Here is a 16,758-nt window from a genome sequence, read left to right as displayed (position 1 = left end):
TGAAGAGAGAAAGGGTTTTACTCAAACGCTCAATGAACGTACGATTTTTGTTTACTTGCTCAAAAATCTGATCCTATAAAATAAAAAATTACTGTTATAGTAAATAATATTTAGAGAGAAAATAGAAAGGAGAGAGAGAACGAGGGGCTCAACTGCCTAACTTGATTGTGTTTTCCTCTTGGCGTTGACTGTGTTTTTCCCTTAGCCTTGTGCCTTTTTATTTATACTAATCCATATGAACTTTACTTGCTTTTCAAGTAATACAAATCATATTAAGAAAAATGATCTTTCTAGATCTTGTAGAATTCCTATTTCTCACATTCGTAGAATAAACTAACTGCAACAATTACGATATGAACGAAGTTCTTGAATTTGCAAGGCAGAGGGCGAGCACATAGACAAACATTAGAGAAATGCTACATGTAATCGCTTACGCACAAGGAAACATTGTGAAACTCATATGCATCGACGGCTAAAATTTACTGACTCACCCACCACATCTACATATAAAGACTTAAGCAGGCTAACTGGCAAAAAGGCCACGGCCCATTTTTTTTTTTTTTAAATAAAACAAGATAAATCAGAACATTGCATACATCCCCTCTCCATCTCTTTTATTTACCACTTTCGAACGTAAATATATATATGTTAAACAAATGTTTGCCGTTCTCTCTCTACTTGATTTTCTAAATTTTACATCCCCTAAAGAGTCGGGTCCTAATCTCTCCGAGTCAGTTTTCCTATTTCTACTACTACTTGCTTTTTTACATTGTCTAGTGGTGTCAAGAGTGCAAAAAAGAAACCGTCACCGCGCCATCTGAATCTACTGGCCTGCTACTCCCAACAGTTTCAGGGGAAACTTAAGCATACCGGCACGAATCAGAGAGGGGCGAATGCTTAGTACTTGAGGGTGAGGAAGACGAAGAAGTGTCAGAATCTGAAAATTTTCTAAACGAGCTACTCCAACCATGCACTGAATGACCAAATATGTAATCGGACAAGTCATCGGTGCTGGTAGAGCAACAAGTACTATCAGTACTGTAAGAACCTTCGTCGGAGTTGTTGCTGATAAGGGAAGAATTGTCACTTGATGAGTCCTGTTCCATAATCCTTTGCAGCTCCTCTGGTGAATATGCACTGGGTACGGAAGGGGGAACAGCAGAATGTGTGGAGACAGATTTTGGTTTCAAATTGGTAGTCTTTCCACCGATCCAGGAAGGAATGGCTCGATGTTTGGGATCAGGAGAGATTATCCTGTTCCTTATCAATCGCGGGGCCCTTGGCAAGCATCTGCAAGGTAGTTCAGTCAAAAGCCCAAAAAACAATGATTAAAGAGACTAGATAAGAGAGAGACAGAGGAGGGAGAGGAGCAAACAAAACAGAAGAGATCCATCACCTTGAATAAAGAAGCATGTAAGCGCCTTTCATCAAGACCTTTTCAAGTTCCACAGGTGTTACCTGCCCAACCAAAGCCAACACATTATAAGTTAAAAGCGCTCAAATATGCAATTACAACAACATTCTGGTTATGCATGAAAACAAATAAGCAAGGCATAGGAGATTGACACATGTATAGCGCGTGGAAAGTAATAATCGTAGGTGTAAGGGAGGAGGTGTGGACCATTTGTGGGCCAGTTCGATCTTGGTCATCCTTGTGGGCTTTGGTTTCTTGTTTTACATGTAGACTAAATGATGTTTAAAGGGAAAACCTTGTTCTTTGTATTGTAATTTCTTTCAGGTAACCCCTTGACTTGTAGTAGATACTATTTAGGTAAAAGGAAAAACTAAGTAACAAAAAAGGAAGAGTAAAGTTGCAACCCATATTAAAGACATAACTTTGTATTAAACATACCGTGCTGTCATCAACCATGAACCACTTGTTCTGGGAATTCCTGACATAGCACACGTAGTGACCAGAAAATGCGGAATTCATGATATCTAAGTGAACAACCACCCCGTAAAGTCTGTATATAGGCGATTTATCACTTGTACTACTCATAAAAGGTGCCAAGTCCAGGATCTCAGGAAACCGGATAGGCTTATTGATCTTCCCAAATTTTCCAGACTGTTTACAGGAGAACACACATCAGATAAAAGGAAAAGAATTTACAAAAAGCAGAGACTGAAAACACGTCCTTGAATAACTCAATTACCTGAAAACGCTTTAGTGCAATTGTAAGGATATTTGGAGCTTCCAGTATCGTCAACTTCTTTTTGGCCTTCTCATAAGATTTGCATCTGATTGACATGATATTGAAAAACACCAACAAAGTTAGTGCATCTTAGCCAACAATTCCATAAAATTAGAAAAACTTCAATGTAGTTATTATAGTTGTTCAAACTCTGACGGGAGATCAATGAGTAATCATCCATAGGCAGATTACAAAAGGGGAAAAGAGGGGAAATACGATACCAACTCCAGCAAAACCTACATCCAATATTATTTGATAACAATCAGACAAAAAATTAACTTTGGTGCGTTGCGGAGCTAAAATTGTAATAAGAACTCCGTTTTTTCCTGTACATTTCACTATAAACCAAACCTTAGCAAATAATCATGCCAAAGAGAGAGAGAGAAAAAAAAAAAAAAAAAAAAAAGAGAGAGTAGCAGGGTTCAATTTTTGTAAATAGCACAGAGAGTTTGAATTCTTATAGCCCATAATATCTAATCAGAATGTGGACTTAATATAGTATTCATTGCATTGCCAAAATGGTTCACCAAGTTATAATTCATTGCCAAATAAAGGTTGATTAAGGAAACATACTGTATGGTCTAACAAGAATTAATAGATGTTCAAACATATTTCTAGAAGAAAAGGAAAAAAAAAAAGGACAACTAACCTGACACATTGGTATTTGTTCTCCCCATCCAAGGTCTCAGTACCAGTAAATCGACGAAGAGCCTCTTCCAGGGTTCCTATATCACCCTCAATCTCAACAGTAAGATCCATCATTCTTTCCTGCCGCTCAGACTTACCTTGGCACTTTGTGCATTTTATCTGCACCATATAAAATCAAATTTATACATTCTATAAGGAAAATTATTATGTAAGCTCAGACGAGACAACACAACCTTGGTTGTATAAAACTTATAATAACAGTAATACATACCTTTGATCGAAGGTAGCCTCCAAATGTAAGGCCTATTAAAGTTGTTTCTTCTTTCAAGAAGCGCGACGAATTAACCCCAGCTTCCGTAAGGCAAACTGATTGCATCATGTCAATAGCATACCTGTCAATTTAACTTATCAAGTCAATAAAAGGTTTTCAAGAAGATGAAACAGTAAGTGTTACTAATGCATAGAACAATATGTAGGCTCCAGAGATGTACAAGTTTAGCACACCTTAGAAATTCATGGGCATCTTCTTCTCTCCCATTACCAAGTTGACTTCCAATTTTTCTCAACTGGGAAAGTATTCCCATAGGAGACAGAGGAGAGCTCCCTTCCTTTGCCTTCGAAACTAGACTTTCAAACTCACACATGAAACACCATTCCTTCTTTACACCTGACAAATTAAAATCTCATCAATAAACTGTGCAGAATACAGGATCTACTGACTGTACTAAACAAGTACTTGCTAGGAATCCAAGGAGGAGAACATGTTCGAAAGCTTACAAGCCTTAGAATGGAATCCTTGAAGCAAATAAGCAGTCAGAGGTGGAGTAAATGACAAGCACTGTAGCACTGCATTGGCATAGCAGCTGCAGAATAAAAATAAAGAATACATGAAAAACAGAATAACCACACTTCTGATCAAAACTCAAAAGTTTGATCTATCAAATCTGTTTGAAAATGAAACCAGCAAAAACATATAATAAAGTTTTATGCACATAATAATTGTAGCAAATATAGTTAAACAGTGTAATAATCATGTCCCAACATCGGGAAAATTTCCCATTTCTGGTTTAGAAGACTGAAAGATGGTAGTACACCATACATATGGAACTGGGTAATACTGACTATATAAAACAAGTAGCAACATGCACGTTCACCTTGGTTACAGCTACAAGACTTTATGAAGATCTAATCCGATTCACTTCACTACTTGGTTCCATGCACTTTTTTTTTTTTCCAAACATGACCACATGAACAGGTACCATATGATGTTACCTGTTACCGCAATTTATAAGGCCAGAAGGGCGCAATTCCACCTTGTTCCAATTGTAAAGCTTGACAAATAATTCATACCGAAAGAGTTCCTGCTGAAACAAAGACACATAATCAATTCACAATTATTGCTAGCCGGTTAAAATGTTAAGGAATATGCACTAAAAAAGAATAGAAGGTCAAACCTTCTCGCTGTATTTTCCTGCAACCTCACTCCCAACTCCGACAGGATAGTGCTTTGGTATTTTGGATCCTCTAAACTGATCGAAAACCTTAAATACAGAGGTTTTCAAGCCATTCCTGTCATTTGAAAGATTTGTAGCTTGAGATGAGACAGCATTACTAGCCTCAACAATGTCAACTTTTCCAGATTTTACACATGGAAGTGAGCCTCCAACAGCAGATGCATGGCGAGAATCAGAAACACTGGGTGATGGAGTTCCAGCTTCCCTAGACTTCAAAACATCTGAAGTTCTGTTGCAGTTCTTAACAGCATGATCTGACCTTTCTGAACTTGTGGATAGCACTCTACTAGGTTTCAAAGCATGTGTGCATTTTGAAATTCTTTCAGTGCCAACAGATTTATGAACAGAAGGCGAGGAGGAAGACTTAATTTCTCTGAACTTGAAGGCATGTGAATTGCTGCTAGAATCATTATCCCCATTTTTCGACCATTTACTTTTCTGGGATGGAGAATTCTTGACCTTCACAGCATCTCCACTAATCTTCTCTGATAAATCTGCTCCACAAGTGGACTTACTGAGCTTCGAAGAATCCAGAAGATCATCACCTAACCTAGTGCCACTTGACCTGGAGCCTAGCCTATGAAGGGGAGGTGAAGTACTTCCAGACAAGTTGAATGAAAGATGTAAGGAAGATCCAGAATCAGATATCTTTCTATTACTAGCTACACTGGAATTGGACACTTGGGCATCACTCCTGGACCCTACGGGATCAAGAGTGTTCCCCCAGAAATCAGAGGATGGCGTACAAGACTCAGCAACTGGACCCTCACTCATGCCACTGTTGTTCAAACCTGAAGAAGAATTTGATCCCCGCTCATTTTCTTCATCCTTAACACTAAGTTTAACCTGATTCAACTTATTCAACTTAGCAAAACCACCAACAGAATCAACCAAGCTAGCAAACTTTGGAGATGATGGCTTAGATTGATCGATGTTGTTACCATTAAGGGGAGTCTGCTGGGCTTTCATAAAAAAAGGGGTCTGCTGGATCTCAAAGGCATCATCAGCAGATGGTTGCCCATCTGATCTGTCAGGTTCAAATGAACTAACACTCCCACTGACAGAAACATCGTCCGAAGATTCAGTACCGCTGGCAGAAGTAGAAAATCCAGAAAAAGAGGTAGCTGGTGAGTCAGATGTAGAATTTGTTCCTTTCCTCTCGGCAAGAAATTCATCTTCACTATCATCATCCCTTATACATTCAACATCGGGAGGGCAACCAGGTTTAGGCAATGCAGGTTCCTCAGAAGATTTTTCAACAGACTCCCTGCTTTCAAACTTGTTGGTATTAATTTCAAGGTCTTCTTTGGTTACCTTTAGTTCAAAATCACTTGCCACTACAACATTCTGGTGAATTATGCTAGGAGGACGGCACTCTTCCTTGTGACCTTGTCGCCAATGAACAATTTGACACTTTGCAGAACTGAAACATTTAATTGGATGTCATGTCCATGAAATATAATACCATACCAATTACAGATGCCCGCGTTTAAATGAACAAAACTATAATTCCACAAAGTTTTTTACTTTTTAGTCAAAGTTTATAGGGGTTGGCTACAGCCTACAAGGATTTTTATTTCATCATTATCAAAGGTATAATTGTTTATTGAAGCCTTAAATTCTCTATGGGAATTCCATGATCATAAGATGTCACTAAGTTCCAAGACAACCTTCTCTCTGTTACTTTGTTTGGCTGTTTGAAATTTCATCAAATTATCTTTTACCATTTTTCCTTTTTTTGACAAGCAGCACAAGCTCGGCTATGCCATGTGGACTTCTTGAATCAGAGAATAAGCATACTAAAACTAAAACAAACAAAAAAACAATCTACAAATGGTTGTTAATCATTGTTACTTCGCAATTGTCGCAACATCTTAGTAACTAAAATCCCCTTCCCTTCACCTTTCGTTTCCATAACAGACAGTTTAGGAACACTTATAAATACTCATGGGAGGTTCAGTAAATCAAAAACAACATAAAAATCATCAAATTCCTTCTTCCTATCTGAGTCAAAAACCGGTTTTTCGAGTTTTCGCTTCTTCAACAGATTCAGAAGTAAAATCAGATTAACCACCAAAAAAAAAAAGCCATCCCCTGAATTAATGTTCAGCAAAAGGGAAAATAAATAAATAAACAACTGGGATGCACACAGAAATTTCAAAAAATACATCATATGCTCAACATGCAATGTAAATAAAGAATAACAAATTGGCACCCAAATCACAAAAATTAGAAGAAAAATGAAAAATTAATTAATTTATCAGAAAACTTACCAGTAACGAACCGCTTTGCAGCGGGCGCAGCGCGTGGTGGTGGGGCAGTAACAAACAACGCAATACGAACCTTTAATCTCAGCTACCGGAACAGCGCCGTACCCAGCCGTGACCTCGAACTCAGCTCTAGCATCTTCCTCCTTGGCCAAGACCAAAAGTCTCCTGATCTCCTCCCTCCTGGCGTTAGCGAGGCGCCATTTTCTCCGAACCACGAAGAATCCGATCACCGACGCCAGAAAAGAAACCACCAGCACGAGGCTCCGAAACCCTAAATCCCCAGCCACATGCATTTATCCTCCACCCAATAATTCACGCATCCAAACAGACCCAAAAACATAGACGTAGTAATTACCAACGGCGACGCCCGCGGCGGCGGTTTGGTGGTGATTGAAGAGACGGACGAGCACAGCCGTCCGAATTGGGCGATGGTCGCAACGTACGGCGATGATGGTGGTGGAAATCGAAGAGACGAAAGGAAAAGTGCCAGGAAATGAGAATTCAGGTGGGAAAGAAGAATGTGGTTGGTTGCTTGGAGAGAGTGTGGATTTTTCAGATTTTTAGCGACGCTTGTTTTTTTATTCGGACAATAAACTGGGAAAAATCTATTCGGATTTTACTATTTTTGGGCTTGTGAGAAATATTCGGGGAAAATAAAATTATATTAAATTCCAATTTCAATGAATATTAAGTTATTAATATCGATTTTTATTTAATTTATTTTTTGTTTTGGACGTTGAGAGAATATTGATTTCGGAAAATTGTCGGTCGGGGGCAAGGAATTTCGCACCAGGGCATCGAGAAGCGTGAATTCTTCGCTTTCAAATATTCGGTTCGACCGGCCGGCCGGTTCTTGTGCCGGTTTGGTTCGATTTAACTAATACGGAATTGGACGGTTGCACGGTGTCGCTCGTGGTGAGTCAAAAGGTACGCGTGAGCGTGGGGCAAAAGGGTTGAGGAGGACATCCAACGGTGGTGATTGGTTGGTGGTGGAGAACGATGGTTCACTCACCATTTTGGGTGTTTGCTGTACATAGTGAATGGGAATCCACTAACACCTAGTTTGGGAGTGAGGTGCTTAAAAAAAAAACACTCATGAAAAAAAGCTGTGAGGGTTTTAGGTGTTTGGTAAACTGAAAAAAAAGAGTTTATTTTGGAAGCTGCTGTGAGAATAAGCTGAAATCAAAGGAAAAAGCTGAAGCTGCTATTTGCAGCTTTGGAAAACTGGCTTTTTTTCAAAGCACATGGAGCTACAGTGCTTCTTTAATGAAAAGACCCATTATTAGACTGCTTTTTTTTTCAAAAGCACTTTTACAAAAAAGTTTACCAAACACTCTGCTGATTTATTTCACAGCCGCTTATTCTCACAGCACAGCCGCTTATTCTCACAGCAGTTTTTTTTCAAAGCACAGCAATACCAAACCAGCCCTAAGGGATGAGGCAATTCAAAAGTAATTGCCTTTCCTATAAATTGGTTGAATCAAACACTACTTTAGCACGATTGGAACTTCCACATGTTTAAAATGCTTAGTTTGATATGATACGTATGATCTACAACTGATATATAACGTAAAAATTAAATTGTGAGATTTTCTTCATCACTAAAATCCCTTAAAACGTTTGATCCGCAACTGACATATACGTATGATCTGCAACTGACATATAACGTAAAAAACACTTAAAACGTTTATTATATCAATGTTAATAAGAAAACGCAGAACTAAACTGATGTTGACTATTCATGGTCAAAAATTGATGCACTGGCTACACTTTTTAAAGCCTTTGATGGCATTGAGATTTGAGAAGCCATTTCCATTTTAGATCTTAAAGCCATTTCAACTTTAATGTAACAATCCATCATAATAATTAAAATATTAACTTATATAAAATACATATGAGTTTTCCATATTTTAGTTCTTATTGGTTGGTTAGTATGAATACGGTGTAACCAATTTTTTATTTTTCCTTCAAAGATGTGTAGGATTGAAATTTATAAGCATATGGCCCATCGGAAATATAGAAAAATGGATGGGCGTGTGTGCTTATTATTAATAAGTCAAAGATGGAAGCATGAATTTGTTTGGTATTTGAACTACAATTATATTCAAAGCTTCAAGAAATGGCAAAAGTAGAAAGATGACGATAAACTAACTCATATATTGACCAATGAGTAGGATGTCCCCATTTTTCATTTAGTATGGTAATATTTTCTTGTAAAGGGATGTCTTTTCTTTGGAGCAAAATGTTTGTTGAAAAGACAAGGGCACATGACAAAGAAAATCCTAGTCCAATATTACAAGCAAGGAATTGTTGTAGTTTCAAAGTTTAAGCAAATGGTAAAAGGTGTGAAATGCAATGTGCTTTTAAGGATGTTAAATTTTGATACAAAAGATATATGAAATGAATTGGGTGCCAGCAATGCTTTATGGCACAGAATGTTAGGCAGTTAAAAAACAACACGTGCAAAAAATGAGTGTAACGGATATGAGAATGTTTCGATAAATGCATGGGCACATGAAAAATGATAGGATTAAGAACGAAGATATCTAAGGTAAAGTAGGTGTGACCGTAATTGAAGATAAGATAAGAGAAAATTGGTTAAGGTGATTTGGACATTTGAACCGAAGATCTACAGATGCTACGGTTAGAAGATGCGACTATGAGACGGAGACTCAAGTCAAAAAAGATAGAGGAAGACCTAGAAAGACTTGAAAAGAGACTTCTAAGAAAAGATATGGAGTACTTAGAGCTAACGGAAGATTTGCGCAAAACAAAATCATTGTTATCGTGATTTTGTTTTAAGTTTGTGGTCAAGTTTTTTAATTTTCAAATCTTCAAACTAACATCTTTTTTGGATTCACGTCAGTTTCATCTTTCAAGTGTTTAACTGGTGAAGCTGACTGGAGATTTTAATCTAAACCTACATATCATTTTCATATCATCAAATGCATAATTTTTGTATTGGTCTCGGTGCCACAAGGTGAAAAACTCAGGAGGAGCTGCCACTTCGTGAAGACCAAAGGAATCCCTCTCATGTAAGGCAAGGTTGCACAAAGGTAAAGCTGCTTCGTAAACTAGGTTTAGGAATTGAGTTTTGCATGATACTTTATAAGAATCTTGTTTACACTAGTGGATTGGACTCAGTGGTTGAGTCCCCAGTTTTTTAACCCAAAAGTGGGTTTTTTCTAGCTAAAACTTTCTTGCGTTCTTTGTCTCTTAAACTTGTCCACATATCTTATTTACTTGCATATGTTTCATACATCCTATGAATTGTTATTTGATATGTGTTAGAGACTAAGCTTACACTGCATATTATGAGCAATGAATTTGTTTATACCATATTTAGGGCCTCGTATTTAGATCTCGTACAAATACTTAGGGGACTTAAATGTAATTATATGATAAAGGAAGGGGCAAATATGTAATAAGTGATGAGTCTTTATTCTATAAAAAGACCCCTCGCCCTCACAATTAGGGAAGGCCAATCCTAGGCCTGAGATCCCCTCTCTCACCCTCAGAAGCTCTCACCCTTTCCCTCTCTATCATCTAAGAGAAATACAATACAATCAGTGTAGATGTAGCCCAAACATTAGGGTGAACCATGATACATCTTGTGTCATTTACGTTTATTGCAGATTCACGGTCGGATTTACGTTGTTCCAAGACCTCCGATTTTGTGCATCAACATTTGGCGCCGTCTGTGGGAATCGATACGAAAAGTTGTGTCGATTCTCTTTCATTTTTTTACCTCCACCGTGAATCTGCAAAATCTGCAAAATTAACACTGCAAAATCTGTAGAAACCTAGAAACCTCTTTGGGCTTTTCCAAAAAATCCCCACAAACACAAAAACCCAATAAACAGATCCTACTTCAGTTCCATCTCTCCCTCTCTCTCTCTACTTTCTCTCTCATCTACATACCTGCAACGAATAAGCTTGTTAACAGAGTCTCAGATCTAATCTAGACGACGCCCTCTCCTGGTCTTACCCACACAGACCCCCAACACAATGTTCGCAGCGGCGCCTGATTGCCTGAAAGCATTCGCCATTTCTTCCTTTCAGTTCTTGTTTTCCGATTTTGTTTGTGAACAGAGCAGAAATTGATTTTCTGCAATTTCTGTTCGAGGCAGTGCTACAACGCATTCTTGCGACAAGCTCGAATCGCCGGGCCGCGAGATCAACAACTCACCGAGCGACAAAATCAAATCCAAGTCCCTCAGGGCGAGCATCTCAATGTCGTCGTTAGTGATGGTATCATAAATAAAGCAGCATCCTCTCTCGTGGGTCCTGGTCAGAATAATCCCGGCGAAGTCACTATGTGACTTCACGTCGAACAAAGACCCAAAGTATAGCAGATTCAGAAGCTCCTCGATGGTAGATTTGGTTTTGCGTTTTGTTGGGCAAGGATTGGCGGTGCTCTCTCTCTGTTGCTACCTATCTCTCTGCTACCACCTATCTGTGAAATTATGACCCTCTTCCCTTCCGCCAAGTCGCGTTACTCTTAGCAAGTTCAAGGGAAAGGTTCTTTTGGTTGTCAATGTTGCTTCAGGATATGTGGCGAAGAGAATCTGGAGCGCTGGAGCCTACGGGTCCACGGCGGCTCAGCTGCAGTACGACGAGAAAACGCTTCCATTGTTTTTTGGTTCTTTGCTTCAGTTCGTTGTTAAGGAAACCGAAGCCCTCCAATCCAAGGTTGGTAGAAGGTCAGCTCACCAACATCGACTGCCCACGCTGCCCTTGGATGCCTCAGACCGTTAAAATGTCCGAGTTTGAGATTATCAACCATGCTAGCCTCGACTCCGTTGAATCAAATCTGCTAGGCTCAGATATCTCAGGAGTTGCTTAGAGAGGTGCTTCGTCGGAGCTTGATTTAAGAAACATTTCAAAGCTTATCCTTCCTCCCTTAGGTGTTTCGAATTACAACCAAACTCATATCCAATCAAATGGACGGATTATCTCGCCCATGGATTCAAGATACAGGCGGTATTCACTTACATTGCACGAGAAACACTCATGAGTAAGAAAAGAAGATGCCCACTTTCTGAGGGTATAGAGGGGTCACTTTTTACAGGAGAACATGCAGGGAATAGAGTGGAAAACAAAAGCGAAAGTAAAGCAGAAAAGGAAAAGAGAAAAGAAGAAAAAGGGCAAAATGATAAGGCTCCTATTATTACGATTCTTTTTGTCTACCAGGTGAAGATACAGAGAGAGTGTGACGGAAAGCATAACGCAAAAGCAAGGAATAAACACCCCACCAGAATGATGTGATTTATTTTCCTTACTTTAAAGTGATGTAATTTATTTTTCTGATCTTTCGAAGACATCTGTATAAACCCCATCAGAGGGTAAAAAAAAAAAAAGTCAAAGCCCAAAATAAATAGGCTGGAATGTTATGTAAGGCGAAGGCCCATAAGCCCAAAATAGCACCAACCAGGTCATCAAAAGTACACCCAGTACTTCATAATTATTCGGCAACCCGTCGCTATTACCACCAACTAGGTGATCAAAAGTACGCCCAGTACTCCAAAAATTATTCAGTAACCTGCCGCTATTACCAACAACCAGGTGATGAAATGTACAACCCGTACTCTAATATCATTTGGCAACTAGCCATTCATGCCACCAATCAGGTGATGAAATGTACAACCTGTACTCTCCTTCATGCCACCAACCAGGTGATAAAAAGAACGCCCAGTACTTCAAATTATACATGAGCATTACTCATGTCAATCATACATAAACTGACACACCCTGTCTCGAAGGAGGGCATGTTGGCCGTCACGTGAGAGTGACGTAACCATTTACACAGTTCGAAAGCTTTAAAAAAATACAATTACTAAGATGAAACACCCGAGGGTGAGTCCTACTTTTGTGAATTCTGTCAGAACACCGTTGGATTCCTCGTGGCCACCAAAGCTCTGCTATCTAGAACCTGGAGGGGCGCAAAACAAAATTGAGTGGGTCAGTAAAACAAAGTTTTTCGAAAACATTTCTAACCCCTCGCTGTAAAACCTGTATACTTTCCCAGAAAATAGCATAATAGCATATAACTTTTCTTATATCTCAAATCATCAATTTTTCTTAAAACTAGAAAGTATGCCATGTTATAACTGTCAAAAACAAAATGAATGATGCATCAAAATAACAGGTGAAATAATGAATCAACCGGAGACCCTACAGTTGGTCCTGTACGGTTAATTCTATAGCTCAATATCCAATCTAACCGGAGTCACCTCGGTGACCTGTACGGCACTACACTGCATATAAGTCGGAACTACCTGAAGTAGTCTGTACAACATGAATGGTGTAATAATACGCTCTAGTGCTTCTCTCATCAATCATATGTGCACATAATCTAAAGTCACCTACTAGTCGGAACCACCTCGGTGGTCTGTTCGACTAGTATGTCGGAACCCTCTCATGGTATGTACGACATGCACCTACTTGGATCCAAGGTGAGCGTGTGGTGCGAGGTGAATAATATAAGCACTAAGAGCTATCAACATAATATACATCATCAATGCACATGAATAACATAAACTCACTTGATACTCACATGTGCGTCCACAGCACCAATTCACACATATATATATATATGCATCAATTATCAATTCATAAAATTCACAATATGCATGCATGGCATTTTAAAACATACTTTCATTTTAACTCAATTTCTGGGAAAATCGATAGTATATAGGTAAATACAGAAAATACTACCCACTCACCTGGAGTTCACCTAACAACTCCCTAGCACAACACATCAAGACGTCATGACGATCGGCGCCTAGAACAATAATCAAATCCAACCTCAGAAATCGTATCGATAGAATATAACTTATATAAAACACATCACTACGCAGTTCGATCCGGAAAATCTGCAACTCAGATTTCAAATCCATAAATTCCAAAGGTACACAATATACCTCTAGGACAACATCCTAAAATTTCATTACCATCCAACGGTCGGATCTCCGTCAATTTCCAAAACCAAGTGACGGTTAACATTCTATTTTATGAACTTACAACTCCAATTCCGAAAGATTCGTAAATCGGATTCCTGATCCGTAAGTTCCCATAATCCTCAAATATTACGTATCACAACGTATCAAAGTTTGGTGACGATCCAACGGTCGGATCGTCAATTCACATTTTCATCTAACCACGACTCGAAACGAACTTAGGTTCAATTACTCAATTTATGTCCATCAATTATCAAAACTGAACCTAGAACCTTAAACACATGCTAAGAATGACATTGGCGGGCCATTGGCCACAGGCCGCCGCACGGGCCTCCGCGGGTGGCCGCCCCGGCTCGCTGGAAAATCCAACTATTTCCAAAAATTCTAAAAAAAATACAGAATTGAAGATCTGAATGAGTAGAGTAAACTTTATACCTGAGGCCAAGGCCAATTTAGCCTGGAAGAGCTCCAATTTCACCCAAATTCGTGCGGAACCCTAGAATTGAGTGAGTTCCAATTCGTCCTCAAATCAACTCCAATGCTCCAACTAATGCTTGGGCTATGTTCTAGGCCTCAAGAGGAAGCTATGGGTGGTGGCAATTGGAAGAAATTGCTTCGGGATTGGGTGATTCGAAGCAAAAGCCACCGCACCCCTCCTTGCGGTTTTCTCCATTTTCAAAGCCAAATCTCTCCAAATTTGAGATGAAATAGATAGAGGGGAGTTCATGGAGAAGTTTCCAAGTGATTTCTTGAAGCAATTCGCTGGAAAAATGGTGGAATTTCGACGGCAATGTGTAGAAAACCCGACGGGTCGTGTGCGGGTCGAAATGGGTCCGGCCGATCCCCTCATTTTCCTTCTCCCTTCTTTCCTCATTTCCCTGATTCTAATTGGTCCTTCCCTTCTCTCATTGTTCCGATTGATCCATCTCCTCCTTCCTTGGTTGGGCAGCCAATCCCTCTTCTTCTTTCTTTTATTTCTGATAGGGCAGTCCACCTCTCTCCCCTCTCTAACTGGTCAGCGCCCAACCTTTAATTCCCCTTCTTAAAACTGAAATTCTACCACAAATAATTGAATTACTAAAATGTCCCAAACTTTAAATGTTAAAATCTTTTTCGTTATAACTCTAAATAGCGAACTGTCTGCGCCCACGCGTCCGTAGTGACGAGTACTATGAGGATAAAATGGCATTTTTGTAAAATCCTTTATTAAACTTTAAAAACTCTTAAAATCAGGGACGGGCTGTGACATAAACATTCATGAGCATCACCCATGTCAACATTCATGAGCATCACTCATGTCAACATCCATGAGCATCACTCATGTCAATCAAACATCCATGAGCATCCCTCATGTCAATCAGCTTCAAAAGATTCATTTACAAAAGCTCTAGCTTCAAAAGCTTCATTTACAGAGCTACAGCTTCAAAAGCTTCATTTACAAAAGCTCTAGCTTCAAAAGCTTCATTTACGGAGCTCTAGCTTGGCAAAGCTTCACCTACAAAGCTTCAGTGCAGGGTATACAAATACTGCCTCCGAACAACCACCACTTCGGCCCATACATGGATTTAATTTGAAGTCTCCAACCAACAGACTCTATTGACCGAAGACTTGGGGGACTACATTATGTACCATATATTGGGCCTTAACTAGGCCTCATGAAAAATACTTGGGGGACTTAGCCCATTACTTATGTATTAAGGAGCGAACCCTTATTCTATAAAAGGGACTCCCTCACTTTCATTAGAGAGCACATATTATTCATGTACTGAGGAGCGAGCCCTTATTTTATAAAAGGGACTCCCTCACCATCATTAGAGAGCATCGCCGCCTACTGAGCAACCGCCTCACCGCAAGCATCAACTCTAGCCTATATTTATGTATTGAGGAGCGAGCCCTTATACTATAAAAGGGACTCCCTCACCTTCAAACGCCACAAGCCAAGCCAACCAAGGCAATATAAGCCACGAGCCGAGCAGCCTCGCAGCGTGTGCTACTTCTAGTTGAGCATCATTTCAAAATTGAGCACTGCCTCACATCGAGCGTCAGTTCAAGACAGCATCTAGTTACTTCGGCCTACACATGGACTGAATTTCAAGTCTCCAGCCAAAAGACTATCTTGACTGAAGACTTAGGGGACTACTGTTTATACCATATTTAGGGCCTCGTATTTAGATCTCGTACAAATACTTGGGGGACTTAAATGTAATTATATGATAAAGGAAGGGGCAAATATGTAATAAGTGAGGAGTCCTTATTCTATAAAAGGACCCCTCGCCCTCACAATTAGGGAAGGCCAATCCTAGGCCTGAGATCCCCTCTCTCACCCTCAGAAGCTCTCACCCTCTCCCTCTATATCATCTCAGAGAAATACAATACAATCAGTGTGGATGTAGCCCAAACCTTGGGGTGAACCACGATACATCTTGTGTCATTTACGTTTATTGCAGATTCACGGTCGGATTTATGTTGTTCCAAGACCTCCGGTTTTGTGCATCAACAGAATTGAATTGAATTGTTATTGACTATGATAACTAGTGAACTAAGTTTGATTCATATATTTGCGTTTGATTAACCAACGAATCTGTACTTAGTTGACCGGTAAGCTTGACTAGTCAATCCAACATACTTTAATTCATAATTGCTTTGTCATTGCTGTTTGCATAATGAACTGATATGTAAATGTGTTCAAGCTTAGGAATTATTGTTGTGAAACTAATTTGGGCAAACTCTGATTAGTTGAACATATTGGTTAGTTAGGTTTTGTCTTTGCAACTGCACTTTATATCAATGACTAACTGGTAACTAGTTGACTAGCTCATGTGACTAGTTTACTGTGTAAAGTAAATTTTTATTTGTAGGATATTCCATCTAGTAACCGATTTCAACCCCACTTAGTGGATAAGGCTTGGCTGTTGATGTTGTATATGTTGTCCTAAGCTCACTCAATGATACTTCTAATGGCAAGTGATTATTTGGTCAAGTGATATTTAATTTTTATTTTATCAAAGGTCTTGAGTTCAAATTTCTTAAAGGATAGCTATTGTTCAATGAAACAAAAATAATACCTCTAAATTAGACATCACATTGAAATAACATTTATGTCATATATAACAAGTGTACATATATATCTTTTCTTTGTTTCCAAAATATTATGCTAATAAGTCACGCACAATAG

The 16,758-nt window shown here is 39.2% G+C and overlaps 1 protein-coding gene across 3 annotated transcripts; it reads right to left on the bottom strand.

Annotated features, from left to right (window-relative positions):
* Nucleotides 1-524: 524 nt before the first annotated feature.
* Nucleotides 525-7,285, bottom strand: LOC103401985 (ubiquitin carboxyl-terminal hydrolase 16). 3 transcript variants are annotated; one of them, XM_070813343.1, is made up of 12 exons: nt 6,628-7,250; nt 5,230-5,777; nt 4,295-5,145; nt 4,113-4,204; nt 3,618-3,703; nt 3,345-3,507; nt 3,112-3,232; nt 2,842-2,999; nt 2,154-2,238; nt 1,853-2,065; nt 1,397-1,458; nt 525-1,290 (listed from the first exon to the last, which is right to left on the bottom strand). In XM_070813343.1, exons 1-12 carry the CDS (start codon nt 6,915-6,917, stop codon nt 861-863), a joined length of 3,099 nt encoding a protein of 1,032 aa, XP_070669444.1. In that variant the 5' UTR covers nt 6,918-7,250; the 3' UTR covers nt 525-860. The 3 variants fall into 3 exon arrangements, with proteins under 3 accessions (XP_070669444.1, XP_008338940.2, XP_017178717.2); XM_008340718.4 differs by having other exon boundaries at nt 4,295-5,777; nt 6,628-7,285; XM_017323228.3 differs by having other exon boundaries at nt 586-1,290; nt 4,113-4,201; nt 4,295-5,777; nt 6,628-7,285.
* Nucleotides 7,286-16,758: the final 9,473 nt, after the last annotated feature.

Source organism: Malus domestica, chromosome 15 (genome assembly GCF_042453785.1).
Source record: "Malus domestica chromosome 15, GDT2T_hap1".
Lineage (NCBI taxonomy): Eukaryota > Viridiplantae > Streptophyta > Magnoliopsida > Rosales > Rosaceae > Malus > Malus domestica.
Note: the sequence above shows the minus strand (reverse complement) of the source record. Positions and strands in the feature narration are given on the sequence as shown.